The sequence below is a fragment of the Coturnix japonica genome, chromosome 2 (assembly GCF_054131305.1).
Source record: "Coturnix japonica strain WE chromosome 2, WE-NBRP24, whole genome shotgun sequence".
NCBI classification, from domain to species: domain Eukaryota; kingdom Metazoa; phylum Chordata; class Aves; order Galliformes; family Phasianidae; genus Coturnix; species Coturnix japonica.
Window position 1 is genome coordinate 21,520,297 of NC_140664.1, and position 26,897 is coordinate 21,547,193.

The 26,897-nt window shown below is 37.9% G+C and overlaps 1 protein-coding gene across 2 annotated transcripts in view; it reads left to right on the forward strand.

The window, feature by feature from the left end:
• TRIQK (triple QxxK/R motif containing) overlaps positions 1–25,905 on the forward strand; it is a 57,457-nt gene extending 31,552 nt beyond the window's left edge. For both annotated transcript variants that reach the window (XM_015855953.3, XM_015855954.2), the window contains exons 3-4: positions 13,063–13,148; positions 22,918–25,905. In XM_015855953.3, coding sequence (XP_015711439.1) covers positions 13,063–13,148; positions 22,918–23,031 — 200 coding nt within the window. In that variant the 3' untranslated portion in view covers positions 23,032–25,905. The remainder of the gene's footprint in view (positions 1–13,062; positions 13,149–22,917) is intronic.
• Positions 25,906–26,897: the final 992 nt, after the last annotated feature.

The following is a 26,897-nucleotide window of genomic DNA, read 5'->3' on the forward strand; positions in this document are numbered from 1 at the left end:
GATTCTGGTAATAATGATGAAATGAAATCGAAAGGTTTGAAATAAACTCATTACCGTCATTCTGATGGTGGAATGATTGGAAAGATTACAGCATTTCAGTTAATTGACAAATTTTTATGCTTGAAGAGAAGGTGTGAGGTAAAATCTATCTGTTTCATATATCAAGGAGTACAGTGTTTGTGAACAGATAGAAGATATTCTCCTATAAGGCAGGAATAAGATGCCATTGTTTTACATGTTTTCATACACTGCACACTCACCTACAGTTCCTCATCCACAAGCCTTCATGAAGGGAAATGAAAAGGTTGGAATGGTGAGTCTGGAAAAATAAAGAGAAATGTAAAAGTCAGCTGGGCTTCTCTGCTGTTTCTTCTGTATTAGCAGACTTCAGCATCTTAACACAGAGATGGATCTCACTACTGTCTATAGCCTGGATTGGCTTTGGAAGGTCAAATTGTGCCTTCTAATATGCCTTTAAGGTGTTATTACACCTTGAGTTCTGAAGTCCATAAACCATTACTCTGGGTGCTCATAAATATGCATTTCCTTTACACTTACAAGTAAGCTGCTATTGCTGTCATTCACTTTTAGTTAAGACCTGTCAGGTGATATTTCTGTTGAAGGAAAGACTTTTAAATTATGGGTGAACTGAAGATATGTGGTTCTTACGAGTGCTAAAATTATGAGTGAGTTGGAGAGATTATTCCTCACAAGTAATTTTAGGATCCCAGGGGATAATGGTGATGCATACAAGAGATGTTCCCTTTTCCACTAATTCCATTAAAAGCCTCTGATTTCTGCATTGCTGGAGTGAGACTCCAAAAACCTGCTTTTCCATCTTACATAATCACTTTCACGGTATCCTGTAACATCCACCTCTGCTAAGACTGTCAGTGTGTTGACTTCTGGAGTGACAGTGATATATAGGTCTGACAAAGCATCCTTTGCTGTATGCTTCACTGAAGTGAGAACTGCAAATGCCGACAGTATTACTGGAAACCTTTTACTTAGGCAGAATTAATAAATTGCAACTTGTATTTTGGGATGGTCTTGTAATATGCAGCTGGTCCAGAATGATATGACTTACTAGTAAGGAATTACTGCATCTTGGCAGACAGCATCCAATTTATTTTCAATTCTGAGTAAAGCATTATCCACTGGATAAGACAGTGGATCAAGAGTTAAGACATTCTTCTGGTGCTTGATCTCTTGCAAGTCTCTTCACTCACATGCCTTTAGTTCCTTTCTCCACTCTACCCCTTTATAGACTGGGTCTCTGTCCCTGGTGTGTGATCTGGCTGTGAGTGTTCATAGAATGTCTCCTTCTGACCTTGCAGCTTCTCCTTTCTTACATAAAATCCATGAATCTCAAACTCAATCTCTAATTTTAATCCATTACCCACAAGTTCTGCCTCCAAATCCAGGTATTGTTTGGTTCAGAAATGGGAAGCTTTTCTTTATCAGGTTGTGACAAGTGATGAGTTAACAGTGAGTCGTTCTGAAGCAAAGAACGCTTTTAATCTTGGCAACCATGGCACAGGCTAAGTTTAAAAGAGATTTTCACCGAGCAGGGATTAGAGAGAAGTGTCTCCTTAGCTGTACATTCTCTGAGTCTCTGTTCCTGGGCCATAGTGTGATTTGATTTACAAAGTTTGTTGTTTTTTCACAAGGCTTTTTTGTTTTTTGTAAAATCAGAAATATGGTTCAATGATTGAATTTGATCCTCAGATATTGTGTGTGATAAACAAAAATTAAAATTAAATTAGGCAAGGATGCAACTGTGATATCTTCAATAGATTCCTGTACTCTTTATCAGATGACCTGGTTCGTTCCCCAGGTTACTAGGTTTTCTGTGCTTCTCCAAGCCATTTCTCTTCCATCTGGGGAAAAGGAAGCTGTGGTTGACAGATTATGTCCTTCCTATTGTCGATAGCCACCCCCATCCCTCCTGCAAGCAAAGTCCCACAGCAGTATGTCTGGTCTGGCATGGCTAGGGAGGTATGTGGCTCCTATGAGAGTGCTTGTGAAAGAGGCAAGGGCATGGGGTAAAGGGGTGACTCCAGGTACATGTGGTGCCCCAGCCTCACTGTGATGTCCCTCAGGGGTAGGCCACAATCGACTGGTAAGGTTGAACATGTCAGGTAGTGAGGAGTTAACTGTAGCAGGAGAGAAAAACACTGCTGACCTTTTGAAGCACCACTGACCCTTTGGGTGAATGGTTTAATATTACAGTTTATGGTGATGTTGCAGTGCTTATTCAGCAGCCACTCTATTAAGTAATTCACTGATGTTGTCTGGCACTAGCGTGATATACACCAGAATAACTTGGAGTAAATTTCAAATTACCAGTACTGAAAACAGTTTTTAGGCAGTGATTTCTTTGATCCTGTTCACATGTTCTAAGATTAAACTTATTGCCAGAGTTGTGATTTGGATGTTTCTTTCTGGTTCAGTGTTGAATAGGTTTTCTTCAGCGGGGAAAGAAAAAATGGGTTATTGCTTTCCTTTGAATTGGGATCTCAGAATCATTTACATGCATGTTGGTATTGTTTTTTTGGGGGGTGGGGGAATTTCCCAATAGGGAGTCTTTAACTTCTACTGTGACCTCAATCACTCTTGTTTTATGTAAGGTTCAAAATAATGTAACTTTATGTAAAGACAGTGGGGGAAATGTCTGGCTATGTAGTCATGGGAGTGAAGAGAACAGAGATGTTTTGTGGAGGATCAGTGACATGGATATGTTTTGCTGTGGGCAGCTGAATTGATTGACTTGGTCATCAGTATCTATATTTTCCTTTATTATCTTTAAGTGCTCTCAGTGGGTAACTATTAGCAGTAGTTTTCCACCCTCCTGCCTGTAGATGGGCTAGCTTTTACTGGAGCTAACCTCTAGTAATTATACAGCCAACATCACAATAACAGTCAAACAGATGGGACATATAATCTTCATAAATTATTGAATGAAGTTGCCTCATCTTTCACACCCTTCAGGACAGGGACATGTAGTGTCTTATAAGCACAGTGAGGGGGAAAGTAACATCCAGTGTGGTTTGTCAATCCAGTCTGATTTTCTTCTGTGACACAGAAGCAAATCTTATGGAAGGTGCTATACACTTCGACTCTTTCAAGTCTTTTCGACCATTTATTCTGATAAATAGAGATGTGTGAATATAGAATCATAGAAGGGACCTCTGAAGGCCATCTAGTCCAACTCCCCTGCAGTGAACAGGAGCACCACAGCTAGATCAGGTTGCCCATGGCCTTATCCAACTTCATCTTGAAAGTCTTAAGGGACAGAGCATCAAACACAACACTCGGTAACCTGTTCAAGTGCCTCTCTCACTGTATAAGATTTTTTCCTTATACCTAACCTAAATCTACCCTCCTTGAGCTTGAAGCCATTACCCCTTGTTCTGTCACCATAGACCCTGCTAAAGAGTCTGTCCCCTTCTTTCCTGTAGCTCCTGTTTAGATATTGAAAGGCCACTATTAAATCACCTTGCAGCCTTCTCTTCTCCAGGCTGAACAGCCCCAGCTCTTAGCCTGTTATCACAGGAGAGGTGTTCCATTCCATGAATTGTTTTTGTGGCCCTCTGGATGCACTCTAACAGTTTTATGTTCCTCCTGTACTGAGGACCACATCTGGGTGCAGTGCTCTAGGAGAGGCCTCACCAGTGCAGAGTAGAGGGACAAGATCCCCTCTCTTGACCTGCCGGTAATTCATTTTTTGATGCAGCTCAGGATGCCGTTGGCTTTCTGGGCTATGAGGGCACAGTGCTGGCCTGCGTCTAGCTTGCAATCCACCATTATGTCCCCACAGCTTGGTGTCATCTGCAAACTTGCTGGTTGGCCCTTCTGACTGCTGACTCATGTTCAACAAGCAGGACCCTCAGTCCCTTTCACTAGCCTCTTGTCCCACAGTCTGTACATTTATGTACAGACTGTATGGTCCCATCCTAGGTAGAGAATATAGCAATTTTGCACAAAGATGAGATGAAAAATCCAGAGAGTAACAGGGACACAGAGTGGACTGAGGAACTGATGTTTTTCAATCTTTAGAACAGAAGACTTGAGAAATACAATGACAGTCATTAAATCTACAAAAGCCTTATGCAACAAAGCAAGTGATAAAATCAACTGGCTTCTGAGTTTGTGGTGGATATGACAAAAAGTAATGCTTTAACAATTCATTATGGGACATTTAAATTAGTCATTGGTCCTGAAGAAAGCTTTAATGATAAAGCTTGTAAAGCACTAAGGGGAAGCTAGAGTACAATCTTGGTTTTTTAGTACTGTTAAGAACTACATAGACAAAAATCCAGCAAGAATTATGTAGGTAAAATTCATCCTCTCTTAGGGCAGGGACTAATGAAGTAGCTTTTCAGGGTCCCTTCTAGACCATTCTTTTGTGATTCTGTAGTTACTGTGTCTGTCAGTCATGAATTTTAGGTGGTCTTCCAGGTATTGTCAGTACCTGTGATGATAATGACACTCTTTCACCTTTGCTATGCATCTCCTACCTGTAGATCTTCCTCTGTTTAGATTTTTACCTATTAAGTGAACTGTGAGTGTACCTTTGGACAGCATATATTAAAGCCTGAAACTGCAAGAGGTTGAGATTCCAAAGAGCAGAAGAACAGACACGGACCTTGTGCGGTTCTGGAATGACCATGCTGCTTGCTCTGTCTGCCTGCCTAGAAAGCTTAGACCAAAAGTCCAAGTGTCTGTTTCCACTTAGTTCAATGTATATCACATTTTCCTCTGCTTGCAGCCAGCAAAGTTAATAAAATCAGCACAAGCCAAGTTGGAGCTCGGTTCAGCCTGTCTCAAAAAGGCAGAAAGGCTCTTTGTGAGCTGTACAGCCCTTGTGCCATGCACTGAGCTGCCTTTTTCACACCTTTTTTTTTCATCCAAGAAAGGCTATGATAGATTCCATTGTCCGAAAAAAAATCAAATACTTTCCAAGTGTAATCAAATTTTTGATAAAAGAGTGGCTTGTACTTACATTAATGTGGTATTTCACTCCTATGCAGTCAAATTTGTTTTTTATTTCCTCTACTTCAGAACTGATACTAAAGCATGATTGTTTATATGAAAGTGCAAGTGTTGGAAGTTGCTCCATAGCAAAGTAACAAAAAATTGCTCAAAACTACATGTGCATATTCATGCATATATATATTATGTAAGTGGAGAAGGAAGTGGAACACTCACCCAGTGATCTGTTTCAAATTGTGTTAATTTCTTTTTAAGAAAGGTATTTAATGTTTCTTGCAGTTGTCTGTTTGTGTATGAAACATTAAAGAGATTCTTGGAAAGGTTAATTGAAGACTGTCATTTAAGATGCTCCTTGTTAGGTGGAGCTATTACTTTTTCACATCTGGTGGCATGCTTATGTTGGACTTCAACAAAGTTTTTTAATGATCATTTAGTTTTGAAATATATGAAGAAAAATGCTCACCAAACAGTGTCTAGTAAGCATGAATTTTTTTACTGCTGTACTTCGTATTTTTGGTGATGATCTTGCAATTAATTGTGTTCCACAGTTGTTGAAAATAATGAAATTTCGTGACTGCATTAACTGATTTAAAATACGCTTTTTTCCCCCCATTATTGACAATCTATTTTCTGAAATGCTTTTCTATATTGTTTATATGGCAACTATAGAATCATAGAAAATATATACAATCATAGAAAATTCTGGGGGATTTTCTGAAGGATTTTGCTTCCTGACAGAATGTTATATATAACAAATATTACCAGACTTGAGTTCTGGAATTGAGGAAAGGTAGCAATAATTAAATGGTTACATTTTGGTGTGCTTATGGATGTTTTATATTTTGACTATTATTATTTTTTTTTAATCTTGCAGGCAGTGTAGAAGAAACTTATTCATTTTAATGCATCCTTCTAGTTGGCTTAGAGCTGAAATATAGTTGCTTGAAAATTAATTTACCCCTCATGAATGACTGGTTGGATTATCTTTGTAGCATTAAATGTCAACCCTGAGCTCAGAGCACATTGTGTCTACAGTAAAAAGTTGTCCCTGAGCACTTAATGTTGTGTTAAATGATGATGTGTCCTTTACAAATGTGTTATTAGTGTCAAGCTGTTCTGTCTCTCAAGATTGAAAAATGGTCAGTGATTTGAGCTGCCATTAAACCTGAATAAAAAAGAGAGCGACTGTGGGGGGTTTTCATGCTTTTTATGATTACAGACATGTTCTTGAGTATGCTTAAAACATAACAAAGTGTTCCTGTTAACCTAAGACTCCAAAACCTCCATTTGTAATCACAGCAATTAAAAACAAGAAAGCCTGTCTTCTGCTTCTCTGGAAAAGAATGGCCCTTGAATATGTCCATGTGATATTAAGAGCACAAAAAACAATAGTAAATTCTTGAGGGCTTAGTCTTTTGTTTTCATGCTTGTGAACTGTAGTTCCTGCACCAACTCTCAAGGGTAGATTACCCTCATCATTACTGCTGATGTTTGATGTGCTCTCTGATTTTAACTGAGGGTAGGCCAGAATTTTTTTTTTTTTCAGATTTCACTTTCTGAGGTTCCTTTAACATCATAAGCCAATAGTTATTTCCAATTGCCAGGTCATAATGTTATAGATGATGCATGCATATTTAAAATGTAGGTGTCAGGTATGATTAGAGTTTCAATGAATTCAGATTCTGTTACTCAATGAATGTGCAGTCACTGGTTTAAGGTCTCTCAAAGAGATATAAGCATACACTTTGGTATGCATATCTTAGGATATGGGTGCAATTGGTTGCTCTATGGAGCTGTGTGATGTTACAAAGTGCTTAAGAAAACACTTCTTTCTGCATGCCAGGCACCTACCTTCCTGACATTAGTAAAGGCACATAAAGAAAAATTCTGTAATAGTGTATGAGACAGTCTGGTTTTCAGGAGTTCCGCAGTGTTTTGGAAAAAAAAATACATTTGATTTCCTCCCATTAAAAAGTAAACTATTGCAACGTTATAGAACTGTTGAAAGTGCAAACTGTTTTTACATCCCATTGAATTGCCTTAGTTTCTGTTTCATAGAATTCCGTAGTGGCTGAAGCTGGCTGGGCTCTCACCTGTGCCTGGCCCAATCCTTACTCCGGAAGGGACACCCAGAGCAGGAGGCCCAGGCTGATCTGCAGCCAGGTTCTGAAGATCTCCAAGGAGGAGATTCCACAGTCTCTCTGGGAAACCTGTGCCAGTTCTCTAGCATCTGCACAGCACAGCAGTACTGCCTGGAGCTATGTAGGAATCCTCTGTGTTCCAGATTGTGCCCATTGTCACCTGTCCTGGCACTGGGCACCACTGTAAAGAGTCTGGCTGTCCTCTCTGCAGCCTTCCCTCAGATATTTATGGATGAGATTCCCTTGAGTGTACCATTCTCCAGGCTGAGCAGGCTTAACTCTCAGCCTTTCCACTTTGGAGAGATGCTCCAGGCCCTTAAACATCTTCATAGCTCTCTGTTGGACTGTCTTCTGTATGTTCAAGTCTCTCTTGTAGTAGAGAGCCAGCACTCCAGATGTGGCCTCACCAGTTCCAAATAGCGAGATAGCATCATCTCCATTGACCTACAGCCCAAATTACTGTTTGCCTTCTTAGCAGCAAAGGTACATTGCTGGCATTTGTTCATATAGAGTGAAGCCTAACTTTTCTCAAAAGTGCAAGATGCAGCACACTCAAGGTAGAACAAGGTTTAACTTGAGTTAAGCAGCTACCAGTAACTAAAATTTACCCTGGAGTTGTGCTTTTATTGTGCTTCAAACAATACTTTTAACATATGAAAAGGATTGCTACTATGTGGAAAAACATCTTACTAATGTTTTGGCTATAACACTTAACAGAGAAAGATTTGAGACAGTAGTTTGTTGGTTGCTACGAATTATGATGAAAGTGTTGAAAAGAATTTTAAATCTGTAATGTTGATTAGCAAATTTTATTATCTGTCGGGTTTTTTGGCATGCTGTAAATAACTCATCTTCAAATAATTTGTGTAATTAAATTGAGATTGCACATTTCTCATTTCAAATATTTTGACTCTTATCTATTTGTTTTTCCATTGTGGCTTAATTAGTGTGGTCTATATAAACGGACAATAAATTTATATACCTTTGTTATAAAGATCAGTCAGTGAATAGAACTTGGTATTCATCCCAGACAGAATTATGATTGAATGTATTTGCAAGATTAAAGCACTGAATTTACTTTTTTTCTAATTAAAGGCAATTAAAGATTTGCAGACACAAATAAAAGACAATGAATTGAGGAATAAGTGTAGGAGCAAGTCCATTTGCAGGTGAAAAGAAGTGCCTTTGAAGCAGAACCAGCTGTATTTTCATTGAAAGAATAACAGTTTAGGAAGCTTTTCTGCATGTGCTCGCTTGATAGCATAATGTACTCATAAGCAGCTTACACAGTACAGTATTCAGAAAATAGCAGTGCATTAATTTTTAAAGCAGAAAATGCAGGCGAAGAGCAGTGCTGCCGCATGATGATAATGAAGGTGGATATTGTAAAGTCTACTGAGAGAAAAGAAGGCAGTGAGCACCCGAAATGTGAACATTTATAAAACAATAACCAGATATTCATATGATAATAAGCTTGGACAACAGTATCAACAAAGGCCAAAGATGCAGTCCTGTTTCTGCTTAAGCCTGATGAATTGAAAAACAGAGAGGCAGTCTTTAGTCAGTTATTCAAATCCAATAACGAGCTATTGTTAGATTGACAGAATAGACATCTAGAAAGGTCAGGAATCTAAAGTTTTTTTAAGAAGTTACGATATAGGTTCAGATTGTATGGTAAATGGCATCTTTAAACAAAATCTTAGCTGTCATCAGTTTTCTTAAAATACAGTGTTCAGCACGTTGCATTGTTGGTTACTTGTGTTGCAGAGCTTGTTTATGTATGCAAAGCATGGTCTCCTGCATACTACCTGGTAATGTCACCATGTTTCTGCAGAGTAAATAGAAAAGGTCACTCAGAACTTGATGAACTTGTCTAGCTCATAGTTGCTATTTAGTTTAAGTTTTGCATTAATTGTGATATCATTTGAGACTGAGTTAAAAAGAATAAGAACTTCCCAGATCAGATAATCTCTAGTCTGTTATTAATATTACTGAATAGAGGATATGTAGAATTTCTTTCTCCAATATGAATAGAAGTAAATTCTTAGGAAATGCATACCTTTTTAATCCTAATATCTTGAAAAGAAACAACTTTATGCTGCATGCTGTATGAATCCCTAACACTTGCTCTGTGGGAGGCACCAACATTTTTCACAACGCAGAAGTTTAGGAGTTGAAAAAGTCCATATCTTTCACTCTTCATGCTTTACTAATTCTACTGCTAATGGAAGAGTTTTTGTTTCCACTCCTGGGAAGTTTTCAAAACAGGATTGTAAATAGGAGCAGCTCTGTTCAGCTGGCACTGAGATCCCATTGCAACCGAAACAATAGAAAAAAACCTGGGCAAACAAGGATAGGACGAAGGGATGGGATGAAAGATGAGTTCTGGAGAACTTCTGAAGGGCTAAGGCAGTCTCAAGTACTGAAATGAAAAGATGAGTGGTCTTTGCAGCTGGTCTTTGGAGGAACCGGCCAGAGGCAAGACAGTCAAGGGAGAACACAGCTATAGATAATAAGAATAGTTTCCTTATTATGAACCAGTTCATGGAAAGAAAATGATGGAATTTTGAGAAGTTGTAAGGAAAGAAGTGCTGAGTTTGCAAAACATAAATAAATAAATAACAGTGAGGTAGTTAGAAAAAGAAGAAAGGAAAGCTGGTACGCGGGTTTGACGGATGAAATGGAGAATTGATGATAATGGCAATGAGAAAATTTTTAAAAAGGAAAGGATTTTGCTTAGGTAATACACAAAGTAGGATTTGGTCTGGAAAATTTCCAGTTATGTGATTTTGGCTTCTTTTCTTGACTTCCCATGTTCCCCCAGGAAAGCTCAGTGACTGTCTTGAATAGACATTGGGTAGAGCAGACAAATGGAGCTTTGTTTGCTGAGTCCATCTTAACTGGTTTTCACAATCGCTTCCCAGGAAGAAGAAACAGCTTTAGCTGAGGACTCTGGCAGATAAATGTACAAAGCTTGCGGGATAAGTGAGATAAAACTGTAATAAATTGGAAGTGTGAATATACATACTCCAACTGGTTGAATTTGAAGGCTGAGAGAGAACATAGGGAGCCAGTATTAGTTATTTCTGCTTGTGTTCCAGGTGGTAATGATCAGTGTTCACGTGGTCAGGACTCTGCATTTCAGAGTTCTTTATAGTCCTGTACTGCAGATGTCTTTCCCAAGGCCTCAGAAAGTTCATATGTTTTAAGAGTCCTTTAGTGCAATTGCTAAATCTGGTTTTCATTAGGAACGACTCCACAGATGCCCCTTTTAAACTTTTGCACTTGGTAGACTCAGACTGTTTCACTCCCATCTTTTTTTTTTTTTCCTCTGGCTTTTGCATTTGGAAAGAAGAATGGTAGATTAATGACAGGTAAATTGATTTGGAGAAATATCAGCTCTGGAGTAATTATTTAAATAGCCTATTTGTTATAATGGTTGGGGCAGTTGTTCATATCAGATTTAATATAAGTCTGGAAGTATTCTTCGGATAAGTACAATCTAGTCTTAACTATAACTGGAATAGACAGTACCAGAGTGCTTGAAGCACCAGTCAGCTTACACTTTGCTAGAAATAGGCTTAGTACTCCTGATTAATTTCTTTGGGAGACTGTCTCCTGTACAGTGTTTACCTCTGCTCTAGTAACCTTTACTGTTAGTACTTGGAGAAGAGCAGGGAGAATGGGCAATGAGAGGAAAGGTAGATGGGGGACAGCATGTAACTATTTTTACTCATCCCTAATGGGCCATGCAGTGCTTTCTAGTTTTCATTACCTAATGCCATTGCATCACTGGAAGGGAAACCTCTGACTGTCCTGCTTTATTTACCCCAGGTGGGAGAACAGGAAATGTGAATTATGAGAACTGAAATTGAACCCAGTCCTCGTCAGCTTTATACTTCTAATCGAAGGTATTTGTCGTACTTAAAACATCTCAAATGGATAAATTTCTATAGTTTGTAAGAACAGCTGTATCATTTTATTGAAAGTTGGCTCCAAACAAACAAAACAGAGAAACAACAAAAAAAATCAAGGCTGGGGTATACCCAAGGCCAAATTTCACCCTGGAGTGAATTTTTATGACTTATAAACTCCTGCCATTTATAAACGAAATTCTGACAGCTCTTTAACTATTTCATTGCAAAAGTACGTCTGCAGTACTTTGCGACAGGGGGCACATCTCTTTCAGTCTGACTTCATCTCGTGACTTAGCTGGTTTTGTTGTTACTGCAATTCTGTCCGTAACTGTTAGGAGTATTACAGTACTCAACACTCTGATGCGTCCTATTATCAGATACTCTTCTGAAGAATAATGCTGCAGTCATCTCCTCCTGTAAATGAGATATGTTGACTGGATGAATATATTGGAAAATCAGACATAAATAGTCATTTTATCATCTTTTCTTCACTCCATTATCTAAGAAGGCTTCTTGGATGTATGCTTTTTTTTCAAATGGTTTCTGTTATTTTTCCTTTTGTCAGTGCGTATTTTCTAAGTTATTTCAGGTCTTTCATGAATAATATCTGACCAAAGGATAATACAGAGACCATTGCAATATATAATCCCTAGGGTTGAGGAGAGATTAGACCATGAGAGCAAACAGCATATGCTACACAGAGAGGAGCTCTGCATTGGATAAGAGCAGAGGGATGGAACAGAAAGTGTGGACAAAGATACAAGTGAATCTAAGGTATCACTGGAAAAGGTCTTTATTTTCCAACAGATGTTGGAGAATTCCACCACTGCACTGTAATGTCTCAGTCTGAAGATTGCTCTGTTGTTTATAAATTCAAGATCCCCATCTAGTTGATTAAATGGGAGTGTTATATGCACAGAAATGCTGGGCATCTAGATGAAAGGTTAAATGATTTGAATGTGACAGTAGTGAAATCTAGATGTAAAACTAGTGGTGAAAGAAAATATCGCTGGGTTTCTTCTTTAAGCAATGTAGATTAGGTTCGAAAATAGAAAGTACGAAATTCAGTCATGCACTGGGAGAAAAAAGAGGTAAGAGTTATGCTAGGGTTCTACCCCTCTGAGCAGTTTCTTTACAGATTTCTCTTTTTATTTTCCTCCTTTTCTAACTGTATCAGTACCTTGACTTCAGGTGGCTTAGGGAGGCTATTGCTAATAGAGTGCAGTACAGTGGTAGCATTAAATAGCAAAAATATCCCTGAGAGGTATTGAGTATTTTATTCTTTATTATTAAATTGAGATAAATGATTTATACCATTTCTAAGTACTCTCATGTCCTCCTCTGAACTCACTTCATATGGACTCAGTCCTGAAGCACTTGGCTGCACAATGTAGTGGCTGCAAGAGGTGGTTCTCATAATTTTTTAAAAGCACATCTAAGACACTTCTAGAAGTTTCCATGTAACATGTTTCTATAAACAGATGGTGTGAAACAATGCTTTTATTAATGCTTACTTGGATTGACCTGCATGTCTCTGAGTTCTGCTGCTCACAAATAATGCTCCAGTTCACAATGATGAAACATTTACACTTACCATAATGTCAAGTATTACACATTTATAAATGCATTAGAGGTGGCTAACCAACAAAAATTACAGTGAAAATTTTGCTTTGATTTAAAAGTGAGGGGTAAAACATCAACCTCCTTAATCTACTTACTGTCTGATGCTTACTGAACAATTTAATAAGCATTGTACTAGTGGATGGCTGTCAGTATGTGTATTTGGATGCTACACTGATTTATCAGCTCTTGCTTGTTGCTATCATCATCTGAGTTTAGGAACACTGTTCTTCTGATTGGGCCCCTTGTCCTATAAAACAGCTTCTGTTTAAAGTGCTGAACTGCGGGATGTTTTCAAAATGTTAGAGCTGACTTTCAAACTGAGATAATTGCTGACATTCTTTATCTTTTTTGGCATCATTTTCAATAAATGTGTTTTTCTGCTCTAGGAAAGCAAGATTATAAGAAAACCAGACCTATGTTAAGAGCAACAAGATTAAAAGCAGAGGCCAAGAAAACTGCACTAGGCGTGAAGGTACAATTCTCTTTGATAGCTTATTCCACCTTTGTGTATTTGTTGTTTCTTTTCCCCATAGATGTGCTGCATGAATATTGATTTTTGAGAGATATTGTTTATGACACTTCGAAATCTAAGTGGAATGCCAGATTCTAAAATATTTATGATGGATTGCTTTTACTTAACCCTGAAATAACTAGAATAGTTGAAACACTAAAAGGTAGTCCATGTTATTGTTATGGTGCATATTTACTTCAACGTCAAGATATTGTTTGCTTAGAAAACTGATCTTCTTGGGGTGCTACTGCACAACCAAAACAAATGTTTTGACTAGTTCATATTGTCATAAAAGCAACAGTAAACTTCTTTCTTCCTCTTCCTGCCCTATAACCAGGAGTAATTTAAAGGCAGGGTTTGATAAGCATTGTAAATTCACAGCATTAGTATTTTAGTCTACATGCACATGTACTGCCTCTGATTTAGTAACAGTATGTTTAAGTGAGAATAAAACACCTGGAGAGATACTGAGCTTTGTTTTGGAGATGTCTCTTTTTCAGGAAGTTATGACGTATAATAATGGCCAATCGATCATGACTGTGAATGTGAACAAGGAGGACAATTAGGAATACTCCATGCTATCTACTATCCTCTGTTATCAAATTTGAATTTTGCTGAGCATATATTGTTTAATATAGGTTGCATTTGATACTTTTCCATCCAATTTTTTTTTAATTTTTTTTTTTAATCACAGCGTTGTCCAGTTAACGTAGCAGCAAAGATTAAAAAAAAAAAAAAGTGTAAAATAATTATTAAAAAAGATTAGATACCAGGGTATTGTAGTGAAAGAAACTTCAGAAATGTTAAAAGGAGGACATTTTCTTGTATCTGGCAGATGAGAAATCATTTTTTTTCAAGTTATAGCTTATAGCAAATGCCAAGGTATTACTACCAAGCTGTAACAGCTGTTGAGCTGCCAGATGATGTATTTGGTTGTCTTCCAGAATTTGCTATTATAATCACGAAACAGTGCTTTCTTTTTGCTCCTGATTGCTGATCTCGATCAAGCATTACCATGCGATGCAGTATGTTTTCACAACATAATCTCCTCAGTTAGTGCTGTGTGTCAGGTTTTAATGAGAAAAAGTAGATTGCCTTTTTTGTTTAAAGGATAGATTATTAACCTTTTGTGTTTGATGTTTTTTCCTTCCCTTATTAAATTCTGCTTTTTCTTTTCATTTTACATTCAATGCATTGACCTTTTAAAAGTGATGTTCTACTTGGAGACTTTAACTGTACAGCTTAGTTCTTTAGAAATGTACAAGTTTTATGAATATGTTGTACGAGTGAGAAAAATAGGAGCCTTAGTCCCTCAAAACATGTTTATTTCCTTTGTTCTTAATTCTTACTTGAAAGCAGATTGAGGGAGAATTGAAAAGCATACGTGTAATCGTAAGTATAGTGAAACTCGAACATTAGTGAATAATAAGAATTGTTTATTCAGTACAAATGTGTTCCTGCATGTTTTAGTAGAAAATCAGCTTTGTTGCAATTAAGAATGACCTTTTCCATCAACATGTTGTGAACGTGCTTTCCAGGATGCGGGGCGTTGTGTTCTTGGGGTTATCCTAGTTGAAATGTCTGAGATTTGCAATTCTACCTCTGTGAAAGGAAGGAAGGATAGAAAAGAAAGAGAGAAAGAAAGATACAAAGAGAGAAAGGGAAAAAGAATGGAAGAGAGGAAGAAAAAAGATTATTTAAGATGATGTCTTCTGACAGTAACGTCTCTTGCACACCTGGGCCTTAAAATATGACTCTGATTATCTTCAAACAGATCACAGTCATTTGCCTTGCTTAGTAATTGCTGAGAAAAGCTGACAGAGCTTAAGCAAAAGAGAAGGGAAGGTGGCCACCTTTCCCTCCAGGGATGTGCTTACAGGGAAGGAAGGCAAGGCCTTTCTGTGCATCCTTCTCACTGAGCCTGCTTAATGCAAACAGCCTTAGACTTACTAAATGTTAGAGTACTTTCACCAGGATAATGACAGTCCCTGTAGAATAAAATTCTGCCCTTCCACTGACATAACCTACGGTGCTCAGAACAGCAATGAGGTAAACTCACACCTCTTTCCATTTCTTAGTGACAACTCTTCAGCTTGCTTTATCCCTCCAACTGGCAGAGGCTGCTTGTTGATGTGGCTTCTGTGTTCCTGTGGAGCTCCCTCCAAAGCTGACCCTCTCTCTCAGACAGGGATTTCTTTGCTCCATCCATCCTTGAGTTCCTCTCTCTGCCCAAGAGCAACCTTATGGCAGATATTTTCATCCCCCACACCAATCCAAAATACTGTATTGTCATCTGGATAAATTTGGAAATGTGAATTTCTTGAAACCCTCTTGGTGTTAAACCGTTCTTTTTGCCTGTGACAAACAGAAGAAGCAGATGATTTGAGACCTCATTATGGTTCTATGCATTTGTGGAACTATTTTGAGGCTAAATTTGCGTTACTATGTTTCCTAATATTCCAAGCTTTGAGTGTGCGTGAGCTCATCATTTGGGAAGATGCTGTCACAGCTGTCGCTTCACGTTAGCAAAGTTTTCTGATGTTGATAAACAGCATGGTTCACCTTCCTAAGGGTGAAAATCTTGTATTTGTATGTGATGCAGACTCTGATTCTGTGACAGCTGATTAACTTCAGTGTGTGTTGAGGAAAGAAAAGTGATATAATTACAGTGCAATGTAATAAGTAGGTGGCACTTTAAATAGAAATGTCCAAGGTTCTTGTTAAAAGTTTGAAAGAACACATACATTTGAGTATACACCTTCTATTGTTTTTCTGTGTTTGGTACACGATGCAGTATGCGGCACTACAAAATATATTAAAACTTTCATAGAAAAAGCTAAGCTGCTTTTTAAGTTACTGTAGAAGAAATATATCTTTGCCATACGATATGTAGAAGCTCTCTAGGAAAGAGGGATATTTTTACTAATCTTTGAAAATTCCACTTATAACATTTACAGCATTGATATCTCTTGCACTGTTTTGCACTAGGTTTTAGTATACGGAGGGAACAACCGCTAGTTGTAAGCAGAGGTGTTTGGGGAAAAAGAGAAAAGGACTGGAAATCAGAGAATGGATGTAGTCCTCAATATTTATCAAGATAATAAAATTCAGATGTTGTGTATTTCACCACAAGAGCTGACAACATTTGCTTTAAAAAGTCCCGATAAATGACATAAAACTTTCGAGAACCAATCCCCTGGAGATCCTTCACATTTCATCGCTGGCATACTAATTAGCTTGTCTTGTCAAACTTTGATTGCCTTGTCATCTTAATGCAGGGTTTAAAGTAGCAAAGTTTCTTTCAGTCGTTGCCATTTACTACTTTTTAATTTCCCCAATGAGAGATTTTATACATGTTGATAATGTCAGAGAAGGAGCTAAGCACTAGTAACTATCAAAAGTTAGTTCGAGCAAGGTGACCACCCTAGCGTTCAGTGTATGATATTTGCTCTTTAAACATGTTTAAAAATTGGATATTGTAACAGAGCGATTGTGAAGGCTCTGTTTGTATGTATGACAGTAACTGCAGATGGTTCCAGATATATGGTGTCTCTTGGAAAAACAAGACCCCTGTCTCAAGAAACAACTTGTAGGGAAAGCAGCAAGGACTCTACGATGTCAATGTTAACTCTGCTTTCTGTGAGCGAAGGAAGAGGTGCCAGCACGAGGGTGGTGAGGAGAAAATGGTTTGAGGAATGTGCAAGTTCAGCCCTGAATAGCTGGGGTTTTGTAGGCAGAGGCCACTAGTAATGAGAATTCTTGAGGGGAGATTGTTTTCACAGGCTGCAAGAATGAATCAGTGGTCCATGGGATAAATGATGAAGTTTTCTCTCTTGGTGAAAGGCAGACACAAATGTGAACAGTAGTGTTTTACACCCACTTGCAAAGACATAATCAACTGCAGAATAGCACTCCATAGAGAATTATTAGCTATACAGTACACTGATTGAGCTCAGGAAAGAATGCTTCCTAGCAAAGTGTGAGCTTACTGTCTGTCATTCTTCTGCATATCTGCTTAATCTATTGTTTGTCTAGCTAGCTCACTATTAAGAGTTTATCTCATCTGGAACAAGTTATGTATGAACAGATAACAAAACATTCCTAGTGTATTTTGGCAAAGGGTGTTCTCTGATTTCACGCTGTTCATAATCTGCTAAGTTAGTGGACAGCATTTGCCAAGATACATTGGGAATACAGTTTTGTAGCTTTGCAGAAATTAAGGGCACAAGGGACTATTAGATCATTTGATCTGTCTTCTATGTGCTACAGATCATAAAATTTCATCCAGAAAACCTTCAGGAAAATCCAAACGCTTTTGTATGGCCAAAATACTGTGTCTCCAAACCGGTTTACGTGCCTCACTTAAAGAACAGGGCAGCTTAATGTGCCACCAGTAAACAAAGCGTGATATTCCCAGTGATCCCAGCAATCCCAGCAGTCAGACTTTGATCCCTGACCTTGAAATGGAAGAGACAGAGAGAAGAAGTGCACAAAGTGAAAAACAAAATCAGATTTCTCCCATTTGACCCTGGCCTGACCTGTACACTTAAGCACAGTAATCATGGTGGCTTTCAGCATGTGAACAAGATGCACCAGGCAGAAGCTTAGGAGGATTTTCTGTACTGTCTCGGAGCAGTGGTCTATCTTTCTCAGGCTTTGGCCTCAGTTATGGTCAATCTTTAACACTTCAAAGGATAACTGAAAGGAAAACCAGCAAAACTTCATCCCTCAGGAATGAAATCAGTACAATTAAAGGGAAATCATAGAATCACAGAATGACTTGGATTGGAAGGGACCCCAAGGATCAAATTCCAACCTCCCTGTCATGCAGGGCCACCAACCTCTAATCTGGTACTAGACCAGGCTACCCAGGGCCCCATTCAATTCATATCCACAGCCAGTCTGGGCAGCCTGCTCCAGCACCTCACCCCCTGACTTCCAATCTAAACCTTCCCCCCTTGAGCTTAAAACCATTCCCTCTTATCCTATCACTGTCTACCCTTGTAAGAAAGTTGATTCCCCTCCTTTTTATGATCCCCTTTTAAATACTGAGGTGCTTCAGCCCTCTGATCATTCTCATGGCCCTCCTCTGGACCCTCTCCAACAGCTCCAAATTTCTCCAAAGAAAAGGAAACTGCTTGATCCTGTATAGAAAAGTATAAAGCACAGAAGCATGAACTATGATTATTTGGAACAGTCTTGTATTCCAGAAGCTGCAAATACAGCACTGATCGTGTCAGCAGTCCCAGTCTTCCCATGACCCTGAAGGAGGAAAGCAGTCAGCTCCCAAAACTAGCAGCAAGGATTTCTTCTTGCTCTAGTCAAAGTTGAAGTATTCTTCCCAATAGCTAATATTTCATGCTATTTTATTCTGTTGTGAAATATTATGAAAGATGTACAGCCATGGAAGTCCAGTATTCTCCCAAAGAGGCAACTCAGATGTTCAGTCATTCCTGTTCCTAGGAAACAGCATCTTATTTCAAGACTGAGCTTATCTGACCTTAGCTGGACCTTGTGAGGTTCTTATAAACAAGGTAGAAGGGCCTCACACTGTGAAGCATCTTACTTAAATACAGGTATACAGAGTATATAGTTATATGTTGTAACCGAGCTACCTCCCATTCTTCTCTATAATAAAATAAATACCAGTCATCTCCCTACTGGAAATCCACCTTTCCACATCTAGAGATCACACTGAAGGAGAGGTTATGCATTAAGTCAAAACAGAGTTACAGGTTTTCAAAGTAGAATTGTTCACTTTATATGTGCTGTCTACATCTTCAATAACTTTATATATTGCCTTCTGTTTAGCTATCTATTAAAATGAATTCTGTTGCTTTGTGATCATATAACCAGATATTTTAGGTGACTTTGTAACAGATCCTTACCATCATTGTTTGAGGCTATAATAATCTTTGTGCCATCTGAAAATTTTGATAATCAAAATTACTGATAACAGTTATTACATTTTTGTTACCTTGTATTAGCTATAGAATGTCCTGCATTAAGGATGTAGGTCCTGGGTTTTCTGGGCAGCCTGGTCTGGTGGTTGGCATTTCTGCACATAGTGTGGGGGTTGAAACTAGATGATCATTGTGGTCCATTTCAACCCAAGCCCTTCTTCAATTCTGAAGCTATCATGTCATCAATGTCAACAATCATTTTTAATTATTACTTTTAACCTTGTAAAAGTTACAGTGGATACCCAGATAAATTCTTGTACTTAGAAATAACATGTGGTAATCTTTCACCTGATTTTAAGATGGTGTCAGTTAAAAAAGGTGCACTTCTCTTTGGAGGACAATAATATGTAAGTTAAGATGTAAAAAATCCAAAATGTCCTGAGTGTGGTACTACCCTTTTCTTGTGGTATATGATACTGTCATACACAGTGTCCAGATTTGCATTGCCGTAGCCAACATTTTTTCCTCATCTGGTCCTCCACTTTTTCATACCCTGTTTAATCTCATGTAGATCCCAGTTCTGCAACCTATTCCATCAGAGTGAATCTGAGGAAATTATCTGAGCATTTTGGCATGAGGGACATAAAACTGACAAAAAATGATAGGAGAATTAAATCCATGGTATCCCATAAAGGCACATATTTCCTTTATGGAAAAAGTTTCTGACAAAGTTAACTAAGCTGAAATCAGTAGAGTTTTACAGAAATTATTCAAAGTTTTAGAGGATATAGTAGAAAATTGTGCTCCTTTTACAGGCTTCTTTCACCATATTTTGGAGTTTGAGAGCAGGGATGTTATTTCCTACCATTCTTATGAAAGAAAGAAAGAAAGAAAGAAAAAAAAAAGAGGGAGAAAAAGCCCTGTGATCATTTTTAGTTTATTTCTATTGGACTTTTTCTGTATTGGTTAATTATTCATGTTGAAATCCTCTGAGTAAATGGATTTTGCAGAGCGGTGATAGGGATGATCCATAACGTGCAAGAGAAAGGGAACTGTGCTGAGCGGGGAGTATTTTAACATTTCATTTCTATGCATGGCTTAAAATACAAATAGCAAAGCCTGATAAGTATAAAACAAATTAGAATGACAATACATACTGTTGTTGCAAATACAGTACAGTGGTACAGCATCTCATTTGCTACTTACATTGCAAAATGTGTGTTTCTAAAAGTTTATAAACTGGATACAAATCTTAAGAGACTGCACGTCCCTATCTGAGGGACAGGCATCCTTTGTTGGACTGTTTATTTTGGATTATTGTTTCTCAGCCTTCTTCAGTAACTCAGAATTAAGGTGCTTGCATAGTTCTCAGACTAGGAATTTCAATAAGGCCTGTCATTCCCAGGGTTAATAAATACTGATCCAGGCACCTACTTCCTAATGCCTTTGTGAGGAAAGTAATGTTCTCTCGGCAGAGAGGAATTAAAGAACTGCTCTCATCAATACAGATACTGAGAATAAAATCAAAATTGTCCCTGTTCCACTTCCCAGAAAACAAACCTTTAGTGTCAGTGTTCCCAGAATTTTGCTGCTGAATTTCATAGTGGAAAAGAGGACAGAAGGGAGAGGGGCAGAAGGCTTACTGTAAAGCAGACAGCACGGCAAGTGTGGCATCCAAACAAGGGAAAAACTTTTTAATACTGGAATGAATTTGCTCTCTGTGTCAAGTGTGAACAGTGCCTGCATCGCATGGTTTTGTTGTCCACTCTGCTGAGCAGATGGAGCTTGCAGTTGTATGTCACTTGTTTATTACATCCTCTTAAGATTAGTAGCTGTGTGGCCAGATGGGTCTGGGAACACAGCTGTGGATACAAGGAAATAAATGAAACCTGTCTGATGCTGCCGTGCCCTTTTGTGAGATACTGACGTGTTGCAACTGCAACAAAGCAAAATCACTTTCTTTAATATTTTAGTGAATTAGATGCTTTTTTTTTTTTTTAATCAAATCACATAAAAACAAGAGAGTAAGGCTCAGAGGATGGAATAAGTAAGAGGAAAATGTAGTTGAAAACCTCAGCAAACAGCTTCAGCCAATTTACAGAAACAATTTTAGTGTAAAATAAATTTGAAGTGCACATCAATTAATCATCCACATAAAATGTAAAGCAAAGGTTTCTATAGAACAAAGACTCCTATAGAGCATACTCCAAGGCAGTAGTATTTCAAAGTTTATTAGATGGCATATGTTGAATTATTGATCCAACATTCTGATAAACTATATAATGCATTTATGTAAATGCAAATGAAATGCTGTTTTCTAGAAGAATGTCAGATAGTGGGCCAGACTTTAGAAAGTGAAACTAACCTGCTTTTAACTCCTTCATGGCAGTAGACAAAGCAACTGCAAACTGGGAGATCCTGGAGGGGTCCATCCTGACCTGACCTGTGTATAGACCCATCATATGTACTCCACTCATTGTCTAAGGCATTTTTAGAGAGTATTTTTGTGGCTTCTTTTTGACATCTTGTTTAGGACATGAGGAATCTTACTCCGAATGGGGTCAGATGCTATTCTGTGACTGAAAAGGTTTTCTGATAGTCTAGGTGAACTACAGCCATCTCTTTTCAGTCCCACTAGCAGAGTAAGGTTGACACACTGTTTTCTGTACCCAATTCAGGTAACTTGCTGTAAATGTACTGAACTGTTTTACTCCTCTCCTTCTAAGTATATGGGTGTGTTGTTCTGATGAGGACTATTTGTAGATTAGCTTGAAGCTGAGATTTTGAGGGAAGATTATTACTTCTTTTTGAAGAAGGAGGGTAGTTTGTGGAGGTGGGAAAACTCACACAAAGAAACATGAGGATTTTTCCAAAATTTATATTTCTGCTTTTAATGTCTAACAAAATGACAGCCAACAGTATAAAGGAGTGTGTGGTGCTTTACTGGAAAATAAAAAATTAAAAATGTGAAGCACTGTGATGTTGGAAATAGTGTTATAAAGAGGATGTTCACACTCTGATTTGATGTATCTGAGATATAAAGTTGAAGTTTTAACTGAGTCCAGCCTTAAGTTAGAATATGGTGATAGGCATTCACATAATGAGAATGATGTTTAGTACAAAAACATTTTTCTGATTCTGAAAGCTGCTATAAATCATGTATCCTTTGGAAGACGTTTTTATGTTAATTAAGGAAGATGCAGTGAATTGTAATATTTTATGGGAAGAGAGGCAAATGCGAGTGCAAATTGTGTGTGCTTTTTGCCTTATTGCAGGGAGGAAGGAAGAAAAGTTTCATCCAATTCTGAAGGATTTTGTATATCCATATTGTGATGCATGCCAGGAGGTTGGGAGGTAGAGGTAGCAATTTTCATTGACTTCCAACATACTGTGTTTGCTTCATTAAAAAATTACAAATTTGTTGGCAAAAAGCAGCAACATATTGCTAGAAAACATCAAAATTCACAGTGTAAATTCATAACTTAAATTTGTGTTCAAAACTGTGGTTCATGAATTCTGTGTTTTCTTTCAAAAAGGAAGGGATGGAATAATAAAAGGACATAAAGCTCCCATTCCTAGGTCAGAGCAAAGATCTTTAAGCCAAATATCTTATTTTTGGCGGTGTATCAAACTCACAGAAATGTTTACTAAGTAAAATGGATTTTATAACACTCTGAAATGGTAATCAAGAAGAAATCATTATACAAAACCTGACGTTATTTTGCTGTGCAGTGTAGAAGGAAAATAACATTTACATTTGGTTTATCTTAAATTATGATATTGTTTCTAACAGTTTCTGTGTTAATTTTCTTCTCTTGCTTCTACAGGAAGTTGCCCTTGTCCTTGCAGCTATATTGGTACTTTTGTTGGCTTTCTATGCTTTCTTTTATCTTAACATTTCCAATGAAGTTGACCTTGATCTGGATCCAGATGAAAACTAGCAGATGCAATGGATCTATCATCAAGATTTCTTCAGCTTGAACAAGACTACGTGGGAGCACACGGTTCCTTCACTGTGAGACAGCAAACAATGCCATTTCTTGTAGTCCAAATTCATAAGTTTTGCAATACATCACTTCCACATTCCAGATCTCCAAAAGAAAGGAAGAACACTCGTGCCCTGCAAACATATTTGGTTAATGCCAAAGCCAGGAGCTGCAGTTCAATACAGGAAGTTTATTGTTTACATTCTATTTTCTCAGGCAGAGAACTTTGATGTCAAAAGACAGGTGCTATTATTATCTTGGGTATTGATGCTGACTTCACAGGAGAAGAATCTGCCTTGACTAAATTTAGGAATCAAAGCATCCTAATAGCTGAATTAGGTTCTTTTTCTTTCCCCCAAAGAAAGTGGAAATACCATACAAAAAAAATAAAAAAATCTTTTGTTGATTTGTATTTAAAGTATAACAACCCCCCCTCTTTCTTTCTCTCCCTTTTTATCTTTCTTTTAAACGTTTATGCACAAATGCACTCACAAAGATGGAAGAAATTGTAGGAAAAAAATTATTTTTTTAGGAGCAGTCTGTCACCTCCTATATGGACTTAATTTTATGTCATCCCAGATTCTGTGTGCCCATATATCTACAGTAATCTTTTTCATTCTTTTGCCAACTGTTCAGCGCACATGTGTTCTGTCAGAAATGGCACCTGGATGACAGAAGCTCTAACATTCGCATATGCCTCTGAAACACAGTTCTTTGCCTCCTGTGCTGTCTGAACTAGTGTAAATAGAAAGTTCAAACGATGTTGGGTTTAATTAGTGTATTGCTCTACTATTAATATGAAGTCAAAGTTGTATTTTAATTATACTCTTCCTGCTGGTTGTGATATCAACTTGTTCTACCTGTTAAGAGGGTATTGTAAAAAATATATATAGATTTCCAGTTATAAAATCATTTTTATCATCAAACTAATGTATGAAGTTGTGAGTATTAAGAATCCTTTCATGTATACTTCTTGTAAGTGGGAAAATCTTGGCTCCATGTCATCCTCTAATTCTTGCAAAGTACCTTTCGGAATATGCGATGTGGATAACATTTCTGATGCCTTTGATAACCACAAGCAACTTGAAGAAGTCGGTACGTCAAAGCAGCTGCAGGGAGCTGTACAATTCTGGCTCTACCCTGTTCTGCTTCAGCTTTGGCGTATTACTGAGCTTATGGTTGTAAAGGATTTCTTTTGATCCTTCAAAAATGTGGTCAGTCTTTCTCTAGTGAGATTTATTTTTGAAACCAAGAAGAGCATGGACCCACTGCTGCCAAATGTGTAAGGGAACTAGGCAGTTTGACTTCCAGAAGTCCGTTTCACTCTTAGTTGTAACTGTGGCATTTACTGGCTCGTTCTGGAAATGCTTCACAGAGATTCCATACAGTGATTCTGAAGACAAGGGCATACCAAACTCTAGTAGCTATTATAATGGAAAATATATATTTTTTAAATTGACACAGTCCCATTATCAACACTTAAGGAACTTAGATCAATACAGTTAGTTTTTTTAAACCATACAGTAACTATGACCATATATGCTATGAGTCTCTAAGGATACATTTCGCTGTCGTACTCCTCATTCACATTATGCAGTGCAAAACAGCTCCTCTAGAAATATAGAGTACACCATCTTCCAAGGAGAATATGAAAGAGAAATACATACGTGCAAATATTTCTCATTTTCTAATTATGACTGTTACAGACATAAAATATTGATATTAAATATATACATGTGACTGATAGTCTGCTAATGCTCCTAGAGAGGACCAAACGCTTACCGACATGTTGCATTTATGGCAAAGCGTTTTCTGACACATGGCCCGCTTTTCAGTGGAGAGAAAAGCTCATCACAAACTGTCTTCTTGGATGTGACATGCTGTTCATTTCACCAGTGGCACACCACATGTCACGGAAGCTACAGACCTCTCCTTTTACAAAGCATGAGCAATTTTCCTGCTCCATAAAATACTGGAAAGATTGTTATGTTAATACTTGTGTGTAGCTCCCTGGGTGATATGTGGCCTGGGAATGATGCGTGGTTATCACCATCACACAGGTTGTCTTGTAACTTGCTTTCTGAATAGTCAAATTAAAAAGCACGCAATTCTTACCATCAAATTTATGTACTCGATATTCTTAGAAGATCTAATTTCCCATAATTATGAGTCATACACAAAATCCAGTGTGTGTATGTGTGTGACTGAAGCAGCTTTCCCAATCCGTGGCGTATGGATCCACATTGCCTACAAGTGCCATAGTTTGCAGCTTGTCTATTGGCTTCATTTCAGTTAGACCTTTTCATTTACATGAAAGATACATTTAATGAGAAATTTTTCTGTTGCTTAGATGAACTGAACAAACTTCTGTTCATCGTACACAGAAATACCTGGTAAATATTGCAGCAAATACAATGATTATCTTATCAGTGCAATAATTTCTAATGGGACCGTGTCAATATTTTTTTAAAGCTAAAAGCCTCTACCTCTCATCAAATTTTTCATCCTTGGTGTTCTAAAAAGGCACAGACACAACAATATTAGCATTGAGGTTAGATTGTGAGCTTTCTTATTCATGAGTATCCTGAGTTCACTGAAATTACATCTGATTTACTCCAAGGGGATCATAATCCAGCCTGAAGTTATTTCTGATTTCTAGAGCACTGTGGTGTCCATACCTGTAGGTATGTCTTGCAAATATGTGGTTTATTTTACCTTACTTATATCTCAGATTGAAATATGCCTCCTCATTTTTGTGGGGCCATCTATCTTTGTATGAGTTGCTTAGTGCTTGTTTTAATAATAAATGGATTTTTACTCTGTTGTCAATGTTGGATGTGTCACACTGAATTATATATAAATTATAAAAGACATTAAGGCAATCTAGATAGTACAGTGTTCAAATCTGAGCAGCGACACTCACCAGCTTTAGAATATTTGGATTATTCTAAGCATTTCTAACCCCAAAGCTCATATGAAAACTAAGTGTAGCCTATGAATACTTAAAGACAGTAGAAGAGAGCTTTCCTTGGCATCCTATCCAATACCAATACAGCAGATCTTTTTCTGGAGACAAAGTTGTTCTGTGTACCTACCAACAACTTCAGATGGATTGGTTTTATTATAAAAATGATGCTTTTGTACTGTTGTTTCAAGGAAAGATTGCTTTTCTTTTCACTTATACAGAAGCTATGGCTTGACTGGGTAGTTTTTTCAAGGAAATTCACCTCTGGGGACAGAGCAGAATTCAGGCTCCTTGTGGAGTACATAGCATTTCTTTGATGTAGAGGCTATGGAGGAGATGCCTGTGCAGGCCTCTCCTGCACTGAGCAGAAGTGGATGTCCCATCTGGAACTGGCCCTGGCTAGGAAGGCACTACAGCATTCCAGCAGTGATTTTGCTCAGTAAATATTTCCTCAGCAGTTTTGCTTTTCCCTTTCATCCGACAGAATCAGAACCAGCACGCTGACCATCTCAGGACAGAAGCCACTGGTGAACATTGCCAAGGAAAGGCTTTAATTCTATTTCCTAGAGTCCATAAATACATTTTACTGGAAGTTTAGGAGGCATGTTAAGCATTTCCTTAATGGACCCTAGAGATATATTTAAACTATTGTTGAAGAGCACTATTTAAAGTTCACTGTTGCGTATCATACAGATGTCATGTGATTTGGGATGTGTCGTAGCTCCTTCCGTTCATCAGACCAGCTGCAGCAGGGACAACATGTACATACGTAACTGCAGAGATAGATACACAATGCGGACGAACTCAGATGTTCATTTAGGTGTAGTCTAAAAGAGTTGACCTAACAAGCTGTCTT